We start from the raw sequence: 21,600 nt of genomic DNA on the forward strand, positions 1-21,600 counted from the left end.
ACTATTAAAAGTCTATGTGGTGATTACAGTAGCTGCTTTTATGCACTCTCTAAATTAGCGTCTAATGAATGAAGTCTATTTCATGCTCATTTTGAAGTGACCCAATTAAACCTCCTCCACAGATCCCACTTTGAGAGCCTTTTTTGATTAGCCTACAGTTTACAGGAATATCTAGGAGTCAGGTTAGCAAACAGTAATTACCACCACGTGAGCACTAATTAAGTCGTTTTCTCTTTTAGATTCTTTATTTAATCAATGTTACATTAAACTAACATAAATAAACATTTTTATGAACAAAAGGCACACAGTTCAAATATAAACAAAGAGGACGTCTGTACAGTTTGTCTCAGTAAAACGTGTCTACTGTCTCTGAGCGAGAGAGCGGTCCAAGAGAGATGAGTTTCAGGAGGGTTTGCTGACGAATCGCTACAGCGCTGCCGCCGCCGCCACCACTGCTGCAGCAGCAGCATCAGCATCAGCATCATCAAGTCTCAGCGGGAAACTATACACTTTTCAGTCGCCCATGAGGAATCAAGGTGGTGGGCGCGAAGGCAAAAACGCCACCTGGGAACAGCACTGGTTTCATGTGAAACCTCAGCCTCGAGGTTTATGGAAAGCGGATGTCCCCACACTGAAACTCATGTCCATTGTCTGGTTGAAGAGGCCACAAGATCCATGTCCACTAAATTAAAAGATTCAAACACGCAGCACATAGAAAACATATGGGCCGGAGGCTGGGTAAACACTCACTATGATTTTTTTGCAAGAAAATGGGGGGGGGGGGGGGGGGGGGGGGGGCAGTGTCGCCATGGTTTCTCTATGGAAGCTTCTGATTGGTTGGTTGCTGCTTCTTTAGAATAATAAGATGGCCAGTTGGTCATTCACAGTACTGGCAAGACGCTAATTGTCTACCACAGCGCCGGTCCTGATGTGGAACTGAGTCCCTTTTCAGCCATACGCCTAAGTCAAAATGATAAGGGTGCTAGGTTTGGTTTTTCCTGCGTCTGCTCCAGAATAATAAGGTAGATTAAATCCTCCTGTGTCTGATGATCATCGCAAGGCTCCTGTTCGTAAGAGATAACGAAGTGTGGTATATGAGTCCAGTCAAGTCTGTTGCAGCTGTTGTCAGTTGTCATCCACTTGTGAGCACTGAATGAATCAGTTGCCTTTGTTAGTCCAGTTCAGTCTGGTTGAAATCCGGTTCCGACCAGTCTGTTGTTCCTTACTGCGGTCCAGTCTGGTTGGATCCACTTGACTTAAGACCAGGATCACTGAGTATTTGCAAATATTTCATAGATTTTGTTTTGACCTGCAGCAGATGGGTGCAGTTTAGTCTAGCAAAGTGATTCCAGTATGGCTGGTTAAAGCAAGAACGCTCTACATTTCAGCTTTTTATTGGTCTAGAATTTGTTCCTTTTAATCTTAAGCGGCAAACTCCACCAATCTAGTGCCTTAGCAGAGTAAAGCAAACTATGAGTAAGTACTTGCAAATACAGACAGATCCAGGTCTGATTCAGGGCTTAGACAGCGACAGTGCTGGGTACCTCCTCGTAGTGAATGATAAAGTATGGGTAGCTCTGGTCATCGTTGAAGATGACATAGATCTGGGGGTCCACCCAGTTGTCCACACAGGAGTCATAAAGGTCACTGGAGGGGTCACGAGGGTTGATGGGTGGAGGTCGTCGCATAGAGGGATTTCCTACAGTAAACCTGTACAGACACAACAAAGAAGTAGAGGTTAGTTACTATACGTGGTTGGGGATTATTTATAGTCATACTGAGTGTAAAATGGAAAGCAATAGTCTTTGCATTTCCTCATTTACATGAGGAAAAATGCATCAGTTCTTCAAGTCTGCAGTTACAGAAGAATAATTTACCATCTAAAAGAAGACTCCTCTAAATTTAATGATTACAAGGCTGCTGCTCCTCTGTGTGTTTTAGGGCACCTTAAATAATATAAGCATATGCTGTAAGCGCATGAAATGAACGTACTGTAAGTATATGAAATAAGCCGGTGCATTTTAACCAGTTTGTTTTTCCTCTCTTAAATATTCATGTCAAGCCCTAAAGACCCATAATCCATCAATGTACCACTTCCTCTGGGGTCATAAATAAAACATATTAAAATAAGAACATTTTCAGCCACAGACAAAGACAGTGGGTAGAGCCGTCAGGAGTCTGTGTGCCAGATACAGTTTCAGACAGAAGAGTTAATCACACTGTACAGATAACTTCTTTATTGGTCTATATCCCTGCTCAGGTCTGGAAGTAATGTCTCCGCCTGCTCTGTGGAACAGATTGAACCCAGGTTTGGAGCAGAGGAGGGAGGGGGTTTTGTGTGTGGTGTGTTTCTAAACCACCACACCATCCTCTGGGCGCACTACAGGCTGTCTGCTGCAGCATAACAAAGCCGGTGATGTATGATGGGTTCAGCCAAATGTGCTGTTTTACATGTGTGGCTCCAGATTTGACTTGCAGTTTAAGGAATGGGACTAGCACGACTTAATGATGGTTTATGAAAAAGGATCTCAAGATTTCAATGATCCGTATATATTTAATTTTAAAGTGCTCACTGGGAGGGGGGCGATAGGGTCTAAAAAGAGATGTTGTTGAAGCAGAGGTTGGAGGGAGGATACTTGTCAAACACAGCAAACAGCACATTAAGAAACACTAAAACATGTAACTCCAATAAGAACTGGATACATACGGCCTTAATTTAACATTTGTCAAACTATGTTCCTTCCAGCTAACACCTCAAACCAGAGCATGGTTTCACTGGTGATCGCCTGAAATGAATTCACCTGACCGTCCGGGGGAAGAAACTTTTAAAGTTCATTATCACATCCAGAGACAACAGAAATACTACATCGGAAACTCTGATATATATATCAGAGTGATACCATATCATGATATATTGTATACTGAGCTAACAACCCCTTTAATATCTCTGGTTGTGTAAGGCTGATGTTGGCAATGCTGTAAATCAATGGGCAGGACTGCTTCATGGCAACATTAGATTTATAGGGTTTTGAATTATTATGATGAAGTACTCTGGTTTTTCAAATATTTAATTCACTGCATTACCAAAAAAACAGGCATTTCCAGCTTGTGATTTTACTGTACTGTGATAAAAACTGTATTTCATCTGTATCACCAACCCCTGATAAATAAAGCTGCAGGAAGGGCCATTAAAAATTCCATCCATAATCAAATACACAAAAAAAATGTTCCCACTCTCATCTGACAGCGCCCACACAAACCTGCCCGTGAGGACTTTGGCCAGGAACATGCAGTGGACTCCTTTGGGCGAACGCTTGGAGAAGTTGTGGGAGTAGACAGCCTTGCGGGCAAAGTAGGAGCCCTGGCCAAACATGGTGGCGTGTTTGCCACAGACCCGTGGGTCGAAGTTGTGCTTGCAGATGCCCTCCACCACGTCGGCCGAGGTGCCGTGGAACAGGTGGCGCTCGCTCAGCAGCCGGTCCATCTCTGACATGCGCCGCGACATGTACTCCTTCTTCCTGTTAGAGCACAGAGAGCAACAGAAGGTGAGATGGATTTGTTGATGAAATTTATTTTTTATTTCTTAATTATCTTAAGTAATAAACAAAAAAAGATCATATCTCAGGTGATGAATTAGTAAACAACACAAATCAGTCTTGCTCTTTATTCAAAAGTTTGCTGTAAAACTGGGTATAATCAGTTTCTTCAGCAACACACCGACACAGACACAGACACACAGACACACACACTCTCTCTCAGTTCGTTTGATGTGAACGGATCAATCAGGCATGCAGAGGCGAAAGCGTTTTCGAGCCAGAGAAGCTGTGACCCAGGCATGACCTCCCATGACCCTGCAGCTTGTGACCTGACACAGACTGACACTGCACTCATTCGAGCATTCACTCACACAGACACACAGACACACAGACACAGACACACACACACACACACTTTAATTTCCCACTATCCAATTTTAGGATGAAGCTCATCAGCTTCCTTTGACATCAACAACCAGCCATTCACATGCCCAATACACACACACACACACACACACATGCAGACACGCAAACAAGCAGTTATGGTTTCCCTGTTATAACCCGAGTGTGGGAAGAGGAAATCAACTGACATTCAAAGAGGGCATCACTTTCAGAGGCTGCACCCGCACACAAACACACACACTGTCAGTCATTGTGAAACCGTGTGGTACCAGTCAGTGTGGGAGAGTTTAACTGTCACAGCTGATAGGACCTGCCCTGCTCAGCCACCGCGGTTAGCCCACTGTGTGCGCGACAGGAACATCAACATCACCAAACATCTCTCCATCCACCACGTTCACACACAACTGTGGACTCATTCTCACGAAGTGTCACACAGCTGGTCCCACTTGCCCTATTTTCTCTTTTCTTCCTCCTCTCGCATTGTGTCTCGTTCTCCCTGTGTTTGTTGTTAAGAAATGTTTTTACTCTTGTTTCTGTCTGCAAGAACATATGCAGCTAGGTCTAAAAAAAAAATTCAACAACTGAAATCTGGATTTAAAAAAAAGGTTAATTATATTTTGTGCCATAACAGCAACATTTGTGAAACTAGGACAGAAGAGGAACCAAAGTATGCAACACAACAGAAACTTAACTACAACTTAAATATTATCTTGTGCCCTCCAGTAAGGTCAAATCTTGTGACTGGTGAAAACAAATTATCATCAAACTGACTAAAAAATCTACCCCTTAGAATCATACCACTCTCGTGACACAGTGACCGGTGATGATTTCAGCAATTGAGTTTCGTTTAATGAAATGCAAATTTGTCAAAATCAAATGCCACAACTTCTCCACACAGCATTTAAGAAGAAGTGCAAAGAAAATGAGGACAGACACTCAAACCTGATGACAACAGAAACTTTCTCACACTGACAGAAATGTTTCCTCTGTTACCATTTTTATCACATTATGGATACTGGTTACTGGAAACCATTCATGACTTGAGATTAGATCAACTGATGATATCTACAGCACTAAGGAAGTGGTAAAGGTCTTCAGTAAAATGCTTCTTGGCTCACCTCTTATATTTCTCCCAGAGGAAGGGGTTCTGCACACGCAGGATCTTGATGATCCTGAACTTGGTCTCTGACACCGTCTTATGGAAAAGGCTGTACACTGTACGGTAGCTGCGGTCTTCACGTGAGACCGGCACCTGCAGGAAGTCCTGGGTCATCGTCATGGGCAGCCATGTTTCCGGAAAAAAGCTTGGTGGGTTGGTGGTGGTCGGCGAGAGGGGATGCGACGTGGAGAGATCCATGCATGAGGAGGACAAGGAGGACGAGGAGGAGGAGGATGAGGAGGAGGAGGAAGAGGAGGAGGAGGAGGAACAGGGGAGAAGTGATGAGGAGAGGCCGCTCAACGTCCTAGAAAGAGAAGAAGACACAAAGAATTAGGTGATTAGAGGGAAAATTAATCGGCAGTTACTTCGATAATTAAGTAAGTGTTTAAGCTGTTTTAAAAACAAATACTGCTTTTCTTACACTGTATACCACTGTAAACTAAATACTAAGGTATTGGCGGTTGGTCAGATAAAACAAGACATCTGAAGAGGTTCCTTTAATTTCCTACAAAGGATGTGAGATGTAAAGGTAAACTCTGACAGGTTTGTAAAAGCAACTACGGACAATAGAGAGCATGTCCAATTGTTGACTACACCAATTAATTCATTCTAATTAACTGTTGACATAAATAACGAGTCTAGTGCAGCAGGCCATCTGTTAACGAACCATGATACAATTCAGCATGTAGGGATTCTTTAGGTTAAGAATAAACTCAAATCCCCAAAAGATAAACATAAGAAAACTGTGGGTATATACAGTCTAAAAAACCCTTATCTTCACACTTTATTAATCACTCTCTCATATAACCCTTCACATTCCGAACAAGATGCATTTTCATTTGCCGTAGTAGAACGAGGATGAAGGAATCTCGACCAACTCAAAGCTTAAACTGGTGCCTCGAAAGGCTCAGGCAAGACCTGGAGCATGGAGTTAATGGAGTAACAACAGGCCGTACATCACAGCGTGCTACCTATCTCTCCACCTTCCTCTGCCTTCATCCCCATGTGTTTCCAATCAAGGCTGCATCCTAACATAAAACAAAAGCAATGTCTGCTGTGATGAGCCGGTGAGCCTGTGCTTCCAAAATCACATCCCACCAACTGTCAACAATGACATCACCGCGCTGCGGAGCGGAGCAGCTCCACAGCAGCCGTCACCGACCAAACAAAACAGCGGGGCCGCGTGAAAATGAAACCCAGCCACCAAACATTGGGGACAGCGGGGAGGCAGAGCAAGGGAGAGACAGGAACAAGAACAAGACACAGGGGAAAGAATAAAATGCCAACTGCGGAGCTGTCATGGAAGTGACCAAAAAAAAAAAAAAAAAACTATTGTGTCTGGCATTTGAGTCAATAACAGTGGCTTGGCTGTCAAGTTATCACTCTCTAAGTGTAAATGCTGTTAGCCCTATCAGCTAAAGGCGAGTGTGCGTGTGTGTATGTGTGTGCATTGTCAAGAGACTGTGATCAGTGTGACTCTGAGTCAGTGCGACAGTTTTTCTCATCTCTTTTCTCGCTCTCATCTTGTCTGTCCGGTCTCGATCTCTCCCCGCAATCGATGTCTCTATTCCCCGTGTGCTTTGAAAAGATCACAGACGGCCCGCTGCAGAAAACAAGTGTGAAATGAAAAGAGACAGATAACAAGAGGCTGATGGAGTTGGGGGAGAGAAAGAGTGAAAGGGTGAAAGATTAGGACAGATAATAAGGGAGGGAGAGGGGGAGGAGGTGGCTGAAAATAACATCATCAGGAGTGAGAGAGATGACAGAAGGAGAGGGAGAGAGGTGGGGAGGGAGCGAGTGAGAGTGCCAATCAAGCTAATGACCTCAACGTCTAAGCCCAGCACAGATTGTTCCAGACACACACTCACACACACACATACACAAACTTGGTTTGGTCACTTGGGACGACACTGCATTGACTTGCATAGATTCCCCTGGAAAAACTAAATGAATTCAAAGAAACAAGTGTTAATGCTAAGATTTTAATGGTTTGCCTTGTAGGGGCTGGCTTTTTGCCTCCATAATGCGAGTGTGTGTTCAGATTTTTGTCCTCACTAAGTGATTAACTGAAGTGCACACACACAACAAACTGATAAAAAAAAAAAAAGTTCCAGGAACAAATCCCTCAATCCAAATTCCAGCTCACCGCAGTCGCTTTTCACACTCCTTCGCTCACCAGCTCTTCTCTGCTGTGCACCCAGTCTGGAAACCATTTAGACCTCTCACTTCCTCTCACTATCTCTCTCTCAAACTTGCCGTCTCTTTCTCCCTCGTTCTTTCTCTGTGTCCCGCTTCCTCCAGCTAATTTCCCTCTCTCCATTTTGTCTCCTCCTGACAGTCAGGGCCCTGCAGGAACAGTTTGCACTAGCATTCGCTCTGTGTGGGACACTGGCAGGACAACGCTAGAGCAGCCTGCTCTGCAAAGGAATTGAAAAACAAAAAAAAAAAATCTGTAAATAGGATAAGATGACTCCACTGGTTTCCAATCTGGTATCACTTGTTACAGGAACATCACTGAGGCGAGTGCACCGAGGCAGATCGCTTCACTGCTATAAAGAAAATGGCAGCTGAGAATTTGTGAAATCAGCTTATTACTGCTAGAAAAAGTGAAAGTGTAATTCACAGATTTTCTTACTAGTTTTGAGAACAACAAGAATTTAGAAGAAGGTTTAAATTTAAGAGGTTCATCAGTTCTCGTCTGCCTCATTATCTGCCTGTCTGTCTGGTTCAGGCCTGCTTTGTTCTGCACGGATGAGCTCCTGTGCCCCGGTGACTCAGGTTTGATTTGCCAAAAATCTGAGCAGTAACAAGTGTTAATATGGGTTTCAAGTTCAGGGACAGACTGCCAGTGTGCCTCGGATTAAAGGTGAAAGCAGCGTTCAGAGGCGTTTGAGTATTCAGCCCTGACTACGACATTAGCATTGTGTACCGACCTCTGTGTGCCTGCCTGTCTCCAAACAGGAACTTGGGGACGCTCAGAGAACACAGCGAGCCACGGGAAGAGCCAGCTTTGTGTGTGTGTGTGTGCGCGTGTGTTTGTACGTGTGTGTTACTGTGCATGTGTTACTTTATGTAAAAATCCTAGGACTTTGAATAGTCAACTTGGGTTCATATCCAAAATACTAAATGTTCTTTAACAAGGCTGAGAACTGAGTGTCAAATGATTGGTGAGGATGTGCCAGAGAGTTACAACAGGAAATAGAAGCCGGGAGTCAGAGACAAAGAGAGACTATCAATCAAGTGAATGACCTCTACCTCTCAACTGAGGACTGACTGTTCCTGCCACTTTGGCTTACTATTAACTAGCAGCAATTCTAAACCTCAATGATTATCAGAGTGATTTTTTTTTTTATCACTCGCAGACGTTAGCATAATGCTCGGAAATAATGAGCTACTATCTAGCACCCAAAATAGCTTCCTTGTCAATCTCAAATGCTGGATCAGTAACATCCAAGCTAGTTGTTCACCTCTTCCCTGTAACAGCACAGGGAATAGTGGCTCCGAGTGTTAAATGTCTTTACTTACTGTAGGTGGGGTGTAAGCATCACAGAGGACATGAACATGGGCCGCTTCTTGATCTGACGTCTGAACCCAAAGATGGCGTTCTGCTGGAAGCCCTCCCTGATGTTTAGGATGTACTGGTTCTGGAGCGTAATGAATCGCACCTCCTTAAGACCCCTCGAACTCGCCTCCTCTATGAGCTTCACCACCGGCTGTGGAGGAGAAGGAGTGGAGGTAAAAAAAAGAGGAAGGAAGGTAGAATAAAAGATGAGGAGGAAAAAAGACGAAGAAGAATTTAGACTAATTTGTTTATATTTTATACAGTTGGCTGCTCCGCATTTTCATTTAGCAGAGGAAGAGATTGGTTTGGGGAAGGAAATGTCAGTGAACTGTGGTGCAATGTACAGATAACAAAGCCAAGGTCAAGGTGATAATGAAAGTTAATATGAGACACAAACTCTCTTTCTCTCTCACACACACACACACACAGACACACACAGTCGATCTTTACTGATTTGCGGGAATAAATTACAATTGGCAGAGGACAACTGTGTCACAAGGGGTACTTAGGTGTGTATGTGTGATTTTGTGTCTAAATCAATCCCATCACAGTGGCTAGACAATTGATTGGTGTGGGCAGAGTTAATGCGTCTGGCCTCATGTTCAGGGAGTGTGCACGCAAGCAAACACGCATACACACATACACACACACACACAAATGCGCTCAGTGGCTCACCTCGGAGTATTCCCTCCAGCCAAAGTTGTCTCTGCAGTAGTACTTCCACACTGTGTGACAGCTGGGTGTGGGATTTGGGTTCGTTGTGGGCGTGGGCAGAGGGCTGGGGGGAGTGGTCAGTCTTCTGACCCGGTCAAACTCCAGGTCACACACTCGCATCGCCCCGAAGTCAAGGGTAAACACTCGACCCCTGAAAGGCAAAGTTAAAGTCAGTGAAAGAAAACATAATACACACTCACACACTCGTGTGGCTGTGGCATGGTGACCTTGTTGTTAAATGGTCACAGTTTAGATTTCCAGGTTCCATCATCAGCCGCATGTCTGGTCATGCGGCTGATGATGGAACCTTAATTTAACCTGAGTGCGCCGCAGTGAGACGACTAAAGCTCAGAATGGGTCACACAGGATTACAGTTACATGATTTACACGCCACATGTACATGTGCATGGATGAAAGAAAATAAGATATACATTATAAAAACATATTTGCACACGCTGAAAACACAACTGCATAAGCTGACAGAGACTCTGTGTCGTGCTCAAGGACACGTCAACGGACGTCTGGTAAAACATGAAGGATTATCCTGAACTTTCTGGCTGACGGCTGAACCTTTATTTACACTATCCACTGAATGAGAAAAATATTACCAGCTACCTGCTATATTACCAGCATCTGCTAAACAGCAGAAACACATAACATCATGTGCATATATATATATGCACATGATGTTATGTTAAGGGGTTAAGGAAGGTTGTGTATATATACAACCTTCCTTAACCCCTCTTTGTCTCGACAAGCGTGGGTCAAAACTCCTTTGTGTGTGTGTCCGTATCAGTCTCTCTATATTAAAGTCTTCCATAGGGCCTCTGGCAAATCCTTTCTGGGTCAGACATACCACTCACATAAATGTGGACATCACACACTGACACGCCATGCCGTAGACGGCAGGCAGACAGAGAGGCAGAACACACAGACACATACAAGCCACACATACAAGCCACGCATACACACACACACACACACACACACACACACACACACGCACACACACACACACACACACACACACACACACACACACACACACACACACACACACACACAGACATGCAAACTTTGCAAGACACTCACACTGATGCAACACACAAAAACAGGCACAGAGCCTGACAGTGTTAATAGGCTCATTGATTTTTGCTGGGAAACTAATTGGATGTAATGTCAAAGGTTAGACATCGGTGAGTGTGTGTCTGTCTGGAAATGTGTGTGTGTGTGTGTGTGTGTGTGTGTGTGTGTGTGTGTGTGTGTGTGTGTGTGTGTGTGTGTGTGTGTGTGTGTAAAGCAAAGGCTGGCTGTGTTCTGGTAACGTGTGCGCCTCAGGTTTGTGCTAAATAAAACACTAAAGCAATTAGAGCATTTAAAAGTTTCCCATCTAAAATACAGAGACGCTGAGAGAGTGAGTGTGTGAACCTGATGAGTTATTAGTTCAACAGCCTGTAGAAGTGAAACCTCATATTATAATGGGTACACAGTTTACAAGTATTCAGTTTCATCTACTGTAAGTGCAAATACTGGTCACTGGAGTTACACACACACAGACACACACACACACACACACACACACTAGTTTCGGTTACGATGGTGATAATAAGAGGTGCTGAGTCATTTTCCAAAAACATCCATGCACCCTCATACAAATACTAATTATATACACTGTATTTACAGTTTGTGCTTCTGCTAAGTCATAGTATGACTGGATCTCCGTCAGAGGAAGTGAAATAGGATTTCATTCGCTGAGCACGTGCAAAAACAAAACAGTAACTGAGGAGCGAGTCGCTGATTATCAGAACACAGGATTACCAGAAAGACACTGCAGGCAGATAACGCAGATGTCCTTACAAGCTTTTGTTTTCTGAACTGCCTTCATGCATGCAAAGCAACTAGAAAGGGGTTTCGGTTATATGAGAAAGAAAACAGAAGATAAATTTTGGAAAAGGCAGAGACAGAAGAGGGAAACAGAAGAGAAAAGGATGATGGGAATAGGTGCTACAGGAAAAGGATGGGGGAAGGAGAGAAACTGAAAACGTAGCACAAACAAATGAGCAGTGAGAGAAGCACATCTTTGAGTTCTCTCTCTGGGCTCGTCTGCTCACTTTGTTTTCTTAATTTTCCTCTCACTTTGCTCTGACATCTCTCTGCTCTGTTCCCTGTTTCACTGCTTCTTTCTGTCTCTCCGCACATCTTTGTTCCCTGTTTTTTTTTCTGTCTGAACAAGAAAGTGCAATAGATGCACCTGCGTGGCTCTGTCTCTGTCTCTCAGTACAGAACAGTTCCTGCCTGCAGTGGTACATCATGAAGACAAGAGCGTCTGTGCATGAGTGTGTCAATTCTAGAGTGGCTTATGATGCACACACTCACACACACACACACACACACACACACACACACACACACACACACACACACACACACATATTCAGGTTTTATTATGAGGAAGTAAAGTGAACTTTGTCATATTTCCAGGCTGCCACCCCACCTCATTCATTACCACTGTATCTGTCTCTTTCACACACTTAGACGTAGACAGGTCTCCAGAGAGGTCAGTCAATGATTTTCAAAGCCGTTTGCAGAGTCCCTTTTCTCTCCCTCGCTCCCAGACTAGTTTGTGCCGTTCTAAAAATAAAATTCCGCCTGTTAAATTAAGTGCACTGAGATTCGGTGCGTTCAACCTTGAGGCCAATCAAAAGTTTGAAAGAGACGCAAAGCACGCCCACTCTGGCAAGGTCCACACTTTCAAGACCACGCTTGAAAAACGTCAGGCTGTTCCAAGTTTGTGCAAAGGTACACACACGTGAGTCCACTGAAAATGCGAATTCAAATCCAAAGAGCAGATCTGGAGAGGCGTATTTGAATTTGACATTTGAATGCAAGGCCCAGCTGCTGTCGTGGGGAGGGGTGTTGGTACGCTTAAGGTGAAAGAAGGACGCCCTCGAGCAAAGCACATGGCGCTGAAAATGCACCAAACCTGCTCTTGTTCTTTTGCCACGTAGCTCCCAGGTGTGAATGTGTGGATCAGTGCTGAATGTGAGAGCAGGGTGTTGGGAGAAACCAAAAAAGAAAAAAAAAAAGAAAAGAGGAGAAAGCGTGTTCAGCAAAACGTTTCCCTGAATAAATAAAGGTTATGAAAACAACTCACTGCACTGTCAAAATGGCTGTTAATCCCCAACACTGCCTTCAGCGCGCACACACACACACACACACACACACACACACGCACGCACGCACGCACACCTTCAAACTTTCTCACGGCTGCACATACAAGAACCCGCATACCAGCATCAGTCATGCTATTGTGAACGTCACAGACTAGGAAAAAAAAAAATAACATGAGCGCTCACTCACTCTCGTACGTGCACACACACGCATTCTTTCGACAGATTCATGTACACACACGCAAACTTGGTCCCGTCACGCCTAGATAAGTCAGTCAGACAACCAAATGTGCTGACGAAGGCTGCCTTCACACACACATGCACACACACACACACACACACACTACCTTGATGTCATGGGTTACTGTTATTTCCTCGTGTTAGGGCTATTCACTTTTCAGTTATCTATATAAATGCTTCATTTGATTTTGTTGCTCAGCTGTGAATAACATGAAGTCAACCACACACACACACACACACAATGTACACCACTGTCTCCTGCATGTCCTAGATCATTTCTGGAAGAGCGTATCTGTCTGTCCTCCTCTATGCCACATCATTAAGCTCATGGTTCAGGGTGTCCTCTCTCTCTCTTAGTACTTTAACCCTCTCTCAGAAAATTTAAAAGCTCCCAAGGGAACCAAATGTGGGAGGAAGAGGGGGGCAAGATGGGAGGATAAAGAGTGTGACATTAAGACACTAGAAGAAGAAATGATCTGACAGAGAGAGAGAGAAAAGCATAGAAAGAGTGAAAGGGGATAGTATTTGAGCGCAGAGGCATAGCTCACACACATTTCCACATCTCTTACACCTCTTTGGGCCCTCAAGGGACAACTGAGTGATGAAAAAAAAAACAGATACAAAGAGACAGAAAAGCAGTAGAAGAGAGGTGAGACAAGGAAAGGTAGAGGACAAAAGAACCAGTAAGGAAAGATTTCAGAGAAAAAGGAGGAAGAGATGGAGAGGGGAAAAAAATATGGAGAGATGAAGGCAGACTCTGCGTAACAAGAGGTAAAGCGACCCAGACCTCGCCCCACTGATTCATGACTTGGGCTGTCTGACACATTATAGCCACACACACACACACACCAAACACAGTGGACACATTCAGTCTGATTATCTGACACCGCCTCTTTTCACACACACACAATCACTGCACGAAAACAAGCTCTCGCAGACACAAGCATTCTTGATTTTTTGTGGTTCGTGACACAGTAAGGTAACATGGAATCCCCATGATATAAACACACACATGCACAAAAAAACCCAACACACACACACAGACACACACAGACACACACACACACACACACACGCCTTGGTGTCAGGTCGCTCTGCCCTTGGTGCTCAGTGACTCTTTATGTCAGCTAATGACAAGCCAGGCTTTTATCACCTGGCCGACAAAAGAGTCTCTCTCTTTTGCTCGCTCTCCCTTACACACACACGCACGCACACGAAAAATGTGTGCTTCGTCATGGTTACGCAAAAATCAGCGAGATGTTTTTCAAGTCTTAAGGTCCCCTCTTACGCAGATATTACAGGAAATTGGCCTAATTATGAGAGATCTGAGAACTTGTGCGTTCCTGTAAATAACAAACGTCACGCTCCTCGAATCAGCCACGGAGAAATAAAAGCGTTTTTTTTTTCACATTTTCACTCGCACACATAAACTACAGCACAACGTAAATCTGTTAACAAGCGACTGTACAACGGAGGATTATTACAGTATAACTTTTAGAAGCGATGACTATGACATTCCTCCTTATTGCTGAGTTCATGATTAAGGCGGATTACCCAGACTTCCATTCCTGCTTATCATATGGATGGGATTAACCTGTGCTATGGATCATACACACATGGGAACAGCTCGGCACAGAACACACACTCACATACGCACACACACAGACACACACACACACGTATATATGGTACAACAGGCTGCTCAGCACATAATCAAATGCAGACACAAAAATGCTCAAACATTTTCTTTTCTGTCCACTCCTCTTCCGCACACACACACACGAAGGCAGAAGGCAAAACAGGCCTGTGTTGCCATACCGACAGAGGAGCTTGTTAAGTCATCTGCTGCACTTTAGATCACTAACAATGTTATCATTTGGCTGTGGTAACTACGGTGATGGCTTCGCCCTGTGTGTGTGTGCGTGTGTGTGTTTGTGTGCATGAAAAGACAGGCTGGATTGCATCTCTAAAGAAAAGTATCAAAGGAGCTCTCACACACACCCTGTGCAACACAAAGCTTTGGGTAAATGACTGAACTAAGCAAAGAATAACCAAGAGCAGTGCGAACACTACACAAGTTTACTGGCTTCTTCTCTCATCAGTTGACAGGCTGCCTGAAACCATTTCTGAGTTTGCCCAGTGTCAACATGCCGCCGAAACAAACTATTTAATAAAATTCACACCCACCAGAGGCAGGTCAAACACCCATTTCCGGGTCTGACTGTAAGCAAATGCTGGATTAGAAGAAAAGATACAAGATACAAGAAACCACTTTAATAAAACAGGAATAACCAGAGTTTACTTACTGCAGACTAAAACTCAAAAACCTACAAACCTGGGTGTGTTAAAGTATTTGCAGGTGAAGTCATGTGTTTCAGGAATGAAAATGTTTTACGTCACGTTAAATGTTTTATGTTAAGTTTTCACTCTACCATTCTCAAACAGACAAACCTGTTTTTAGGGTCGGGGTTAGAAAAACGCAGAAATGCACTCCAGAAGAAGCAACAGGGAGGTTTGCAATAACGAGTAGTTATGATGAGAATGTGTTGGACAGTTAAAGACCTTACAGGTGAAAATTAAAATTGTATAATTAAGTGGAAATGCGTGTAACACAAAATAGGAAACCAGAGGAAATATCTCTGATAGCTTGTGTGCTAATCAAACCATGAGAAAACTCAAATATTTGCACTGTGAAAATGTTGTGTGCACATTAAAAGCTATTTGTCGGTGATGTCTTTGTCTCTACATAACAGGAAAATGATAATTGTTATTGCTATAATGACAAACAAATAATGTGCTGGTACAGCTATTTTGGAATTTCTAGTTTCTACTGCAGTTTCAGTCAAGTGAGCCAGATGGTCCTGTCTGCCTGTGTGAGAGTGTAACACACGCAAAAGGCCTCTGAAGAATTTGGGTTGACACCACCAGGTGCGTATCCTGTTTGTGGGGCAATATGCACTTTGCATCGAGTTTCAGTTCAAAACATGAGTCAACAAGTCAAACACACAGACGCACACAAATCTTTGTACACACACACAAACCTCTGTGTGTGTGTGTGTGTGTGTGTGTGTGTGTGTGTGGGGGGGGGGGGGGGGGGGGGGGGGGGGGGTGTCACTACACAGATATAAACAAAAACGCGCACGGATGCTCAAAAGTCTCAATTAACTCACAAGAGGGTCTGATGGAGGGTGTGGATGTGGTCGATGACTCTGGGATCTAACGGCATAATGCTGTGTCACTGACTATGTTAACACGGACTGCACTTTTAACACAAATCAGACAATAATGTGACTTAAAAAAGTGCTCAAATTTTCGAACACACAATGAAGTCACAACTGGATCGTGATTAATAGAATTAAATTGTGGCATTTTACAAACTTTGAGGCCCTTAGGACGAGTCTATGCCTCAATCCAACAATGACTATCTGTGTGTTTGCTGATTTTGGGACAAGTAAGTTTAATTGCTTTCTGCAAGTGCAAATGTTACCAGAGCCAAACAATGAATCAATTATTTGATTAGAAGAGGAAAATTTGTCAGAACAGGAAAATTTGAAAGCAGCTGTTTTGATATTTCATGCACAAAATGCCAAATAGTCTCCATTTCCAGTTTCTCGTTTGTGAGGATTCGCTGCTTTTCTTTAACTTATAATGTGACTGTAAACTGAATATCTTTTGGTTTGAGAAAGCAAGACATTTGAAGATGTTACATTGGGTTTTTAGAAAGTGTGATTAAGGGGAGAAATGTGATTTTTCGCTGTTTTCCGGCATTCTATAGACTGAACAACAAATTTGGTTTGTTGAGAAAATAATTGTCAGTTTATCCAGTGGTGGAAATAATCATTAGTTGTAGGTTTGAGCGTAGCAGAGGAAGATAGTGGCAAATACAAGAAACTCAGAAACAAAAGAAACAAGGGACTCGTATACGTGGGCCACTGAGGAGGATATGAACGGAATAAACGATAAGAAATGTGTGTTTAGAATAAGGTCAACAGAGTCCACGCAGATGCACTCATTGTGTGTGAATGCTCCTGCACGCAGTACACTTTGACAGGAAGCAGCGCATGCTCCTTTATGTCACCCCACTTGGGTTTGCCAGGCGCTTGCATGTGTGTATATCTATGTGGGAGTGTGAGAGAGTGAAAGAGAGGTTTATCTCTGTCTGCTAAAAGGCGTGCGTGTGAGCACTGCAAGCCACTGAGCTTCTCTGTGCAGCCGGTTCGTGTGAGCGTCTGCGTGCCAAGCAATGTGTGTGCGTGTGTGTGTTTGAGTGTACACAGTGCAAGTCTATGACCGAGGGAAGGAGAGAAGCTGCCAAGCGCGTCTGTGTCAGTGACCGCACAAGGCAACTGAGGGTCATGGAAGTTCACAGCTTTCTGTCGTGAGTGCTGTAAAGTCTGCTTTGGACAGAGCACCAACCAATCACAGTGCTGCGTTTGGGAGCAGGGAAATACAGGAAATAGATAACCAATATCAGGATTTGGGAGATGGAGTGCCATGCCTCCACAAGGGCACGACAGCTGATAATGATAATCCAAATAAATTGACACATGTAGGGTACACATTAACGAGAAGACATGTGAGGGCCTAACACACTCGGGATAAAAAAGGACTAATACACACTTTTACAAACACATAAACTCACTCACTCATTTCCTGTGCTAAGAGTCGTGAAAGTAACACTCATACAGACTTATTCACTTGGCCACAGTCCATTAGTCACACATGCACAGAACAGCTGTAGAGTCAAAGCTTTCAGTTTGTTACCGGTGGTGAAACCAAAGAGGAAGCTCAGGCAGAGGTCTACTGTTTCCAACACACCGAACTAGAAGTGGGTTATCATTCACAGGCAGCCTATCAGCTTACTGCACCATTGTTGCTATGTCACAGGTACCTATCAATTTACCACACAGTAGCCTTTTCAGCAGTACTTACAACACAACAATGTACCGGTGTGGCTGCAATGTAGTGTACTTTCCAACCCTATTGATTCAGTAAGACCATTTTTGTCAGAACTGTGTTGCTATAACGTCGATAAAGATCTATGTTTGCATTGAGAAATTATTATAAATAACATTTCAGTGTTGTTGCCCAGAATAAACACGAATGTTGGAAACTGATGCCCCTCCACAAGGGCACGAATTATATTTTCAGTTCCTATTTTGAACTGATTAAGTTGAAAGTGAATTGAACCCCTGCCCACAGGTACAGATCCAAAACAGAAACACAGAAAAAACACTGGTGCTGCTTCCCCTCACAGTAGGATCCTGTATCTAACCAGAGGCCCTACAGTGTACACAGAATAATATAAAACATCCTGCACGTTGCAGTAAACACTATAGTGGGATACTTACTGAAACTTGAGCCTGACGTGATCATTGTCAGGGTTGCAGTACAGTCTCTCCAGCTGCTCCTGGGAGTCGTCCGCTATGCTCTGCCACTTCTGACTACTGGTCCTGTGGATCTGCCAGTGGTAGGGCAGGACAGTGTGGTGGTGGGCACAGTCATTGCCATAAACACACTGTCCTTGGAGGAAATCCACACAAATGTCCACAGAGTCCGACTGGTGTGTGTGATACTGGAGCTGAGTGAGCAGTTCAAAAACCAGGTCCAGGGAGGCCTCTTCACTTTTATCCTGAAATAGCACTCCTTTGTCGGACTGAGGGAGGAGAGCAAGGGGGTTCTGGACTCCAGTGCAGTCTTTGACTGGAAGGTTTTTAGCCCCAGAGGTTAAGAGGTCATTGCTTTTGATGGCCCCTCCCTGGTGAGGAGCCTGGGGTGCAGCTATGGGAGGTATATCCCTGGCGGGGGGCGTTATTGTCATTGTGTTCCCAGCCGCCCTGAGGGAAGGTTTCAGCTGAAAGCAGTTTCTGTCGGGGGCAGGATCGGTAATCTTGGGTCGCTCCCCTCGCCGCTCCGTCTCCTCCAGCTCCGCAGTAGTATCGGCTATTTCCACATCACCGTCCCGGGACATCAACCCCGGTACTCCACCCCCAGCTGTGGCATCGTCAGCAGCTCCAGGGTCTTTGAGACACACCTGGCCCATACAGTTCTGTTTCACCACGGCCGCTGCGCACAGGTTTCCCGGAGTCCGGCCCGGCTGGTTCCGGGGAACAAACACCCCATCCCCGGAAACCAGCGTGTCCGTGCTCAGTAAAGTGGTCAGTATAGGATCCTCCAGGGCGCGGTGGAGGCATTTGGCGTCCAATTTCCTCTGCTTCTTTTTGAAATAAGGTTTCACCAGAGGTATTTTGTCCGGGAGCCCCACGATCTGCTGTTCCGTGAAATCCCCCCCTTCGTCCATGTTTAAACTCATATCCAGGGAGATCCCAGTCGCTACACCGTCTGCGGTTTTCTGAAGAATGTGCAAAGTTTTATCCATGATCCTCTCTTAAACCCGGACAGTCCTAAGAGACAGAGAAAGACAGAGGTGAACTCATCGTGATACATAAAGCGATGATTAATACTCGGACAAGCCATTATGTCCTAAAACAGCTAACTGTGAAACCCCGTCTTTCCTTTTCTAGAAAAGAAAACCCTCGCCCTGTAAATACCGAAAGGAAAACTACTTAACCCCTCCGACAAAAAAAAAACAAAAAACTGCAGACTATAGAAATAGGTCTGATCCCATAATGACCCTGCAGATATAACAGGAATAGCACTGCCACCTTAATGATCTGCTGCCACAGACACATTATAAGCCCCTATCGGAGTGTTACAGGAATAAATAGTCTGTTCTCCTTTTGCACAGGAGGAAAAGGGTTCACGCCAGTACCTGAAGCGGAGGGGAAAAAAAAATATTACCTAATCCTGCTACAGGGAACTCGAGCACCAGAGTCACCAGCCTCAGATTAATCATCTAAAGATGAGGATATGTCATTGGACACCGTCTTTTTGCTTTTATCCTGGTGTCTTTGGTCTCTCGCTAACGTCATGCCTGCAATTACAGCCGCGTCTCCGAGCAGGAGCGATAAAATCATCGCAGTAACAAAACCTCTCTCTCTCTCGGGACTATATATTTTGATCACGGGAGTCCGATACGCGGCCCCTGCCGTCTACGTGCCGCTTACACACTGCTGCCCGAGCAAGTCTGCACGTAAGCTACAGTCCACACACACACACACACTCTCTCTCTCTCTTACACACACACACACAAGACACTGCGGCGGAGCAGCGACAAAAGACAGACTAAACGGGGCACCCCGGAGCCTTATTTCATTTCGTCGCTACAACAGCTTTCCTCTGGTTAAACAAACACTTCCCCGGCGGACCCGGAGCTTGAAGGGCTGCGGAGTTAGTTTCAAAAAAGCTTTTAAAAACACAAACGCCGAAGCACTGCAGCAGGCAGACAGGGTCATTTGTTGTAGCGCAGCTTTCCCACAGCCCGTTTAGGAGAAGACGAACACCCTCTGTATATTTATCTGACACCGAGACGACAAGAAAAAGAAAAAACCCATACCTGCGCGATAAAGTCCGCCCCTCTCTCCCCGGTCTCGACACTCTTTGGTGGGTAAAATCCAGTGCGCACATCGGCGGAGCTCCGTATCCAGTCTGGAGATAGGCCTAATAAGTATCCGTGTCTGGACTAGACCACAGTCCGGTTAGGCTGCTCGTGTCCCTCTGCTGCCCCCGTCGCTCTCATGCTCCGTCTTTATTTCATGCTGTCTATTCCTCTCTTTGTATCCTTCTACCGAACAGAAAAGCGCAGGAGAGCTGAGACCGACAAAGAGCGGAGCACAGCTGTGGAGAGAGACGCTCTGCCTGCCTCCCGGCTCAGCACAGCCAGGCCCCGCCCCGTAACCCGGTCAGAGGCGGGGCCTCGCTGCAAACGGAGCGAGAGAGAAAGAGAGAGAGAGAGGGAGGGCGAGAGTCGTCTGGTGGTGATCGGAAGAAGCTGCATGTGGGGGTGTGGAGACCCTCAGGGGGGCCCCTGTGCTTGGAACCCGGAAGTAATAAAAAGCAAAGTGGAAGGTATTACAACGCACAACTTTCAAAGCAAACTAAAATCAGTAATGGAGGAACAAGTAAACCAAAATACATCCATGTACAAATAACCCACTGCAAGTAAAACACTCACATCCATGATTTTAGCTCAGTAGAAAGGAATCAGCAAAACTTGCTCTAAGACGTGATTTACCTGTTAGAAGCCCCCCAGGCCACTTTTTGCTGTTGGGCCCCTAGTGCTCTGTGTTTGTACCACCCTGTCTCTGTAAGTACAGAACACACAAAAACCCAAATAACAAACTCCACTCCCCTGCTGGAGTTATACTACCTGGCCACAGGTTTTCAGTGCATCAGCTAGTTTGAGGCAGTTCTGTTAAACAAAACTTTATTTAGGAGCATGCATCACAGGAGCCCAGAATAAACAAAGCAAAACGTGGTGTATGACCTAGATTTTTCCAAAGGACTTCTCTACAGGACAAGTCCACAAGAATAGATGATAATGAAGGATTGTGGCTGCAATTAGAATCGAATGGGGTTTTATTGCCAAGTATGTTTATACATAAGAGGAATTTGCTGCGGCATTGTTGGTGCATGAAGTAAGCATAAATAAACGTAAACATAAAGGAATAAAAACATGGCAACATATTTACAATGTAAGCGAGTGTTCAATGTATATTCATACTTATGTACAGAGCATCTTTGTACAATATGTACAGTTGTGTAGTGTAGTGTCTCTTTTCTTTCTGGGGGGGGGGTTCGTGTCAGTGGGGTTCTTGGGTCTTACCAAAAACAAACTGTCACTCAGTTAACATGGGCTGTTGTGTCCCCTGGAGGTCTGAGGCTTCACTTTCATTTTATCACTCCTCTCCTGGCAGT

General features: G+C 44.6%; 1 protein-coding gene across 1 annotated transcript; it reads right to left on the minus strand.

The window, feature by feature from the left end:
* Positions 1–223: 223 nt before the first annotated feature.
* On the minus strand, positions 224–20,554 carry LOC121187087 (TCDD-inducible poly(ADP-ribose) polymerase). The gene is made up of 7 exons (XM_041046190.1): positions 20,240–20,554; positions 18,135–19,187; positions 9,335–9,524; positions 8,623–8,810; positions 5,057–5,401; positions 3,261–3,518; positions 224–1,710 (listed from the first exon to the last, which is right to left on the minus strand). Exons 2-7 carry the CDS (start codon positions 19,160–19,162, stop codon positions 1,521–1,523), a joined length of 2,199 nt encoding a protein of 732 aa, XP_040902124.1. The 5' UTR covers positions 19,163–19,187; positions 20,240–20,554; the 3' UTR covers positions 224–1,520.
* Positions 20,555–21,600: the final 1,046 nt, after the last annotated feature.

Source organism: Toxotes jaculatrix, chromosome 9 (assembly GCF_017976425.1).
Source record: "Toxotes jaculatrix isolate fToxJac2 chromosome 9, fToxJac2.pri, whole genome shotgun sequence".
Classification (NCBI taxonomy): domain Eukaryota; kingdom Metazoa; phylum Chordata; class Actinopteri; family Toxotidae; genus Toxotes; species Toxotes jaculatrix.

Excerpts from the sequence above, each read along its gene's own strand:
- LOC121187087 (XM_041046190.1), bottom strand. The coding sequence starts at position 19,162 with ATGGATAAAACTTTGCACATTCTTCAGAAAACCGCAGACGGTGTAGCG. Across the intron at positions 5,402-8,622 it reads ATGCTTACACCCCACCTACA|GACGTTGAGCGGCCTCTCCT; the intron begins GTAAGTAAAGAC and ends TTCTCTTTCTAG. Across the intron at positions 3,519-5,056 it reads CTCTGGGAGAAATATAAGAG|GAAGAAGGAGTACATGTCGC; the intron begins GTGAGCCAAGAA and ends GTGCTCTAACAG.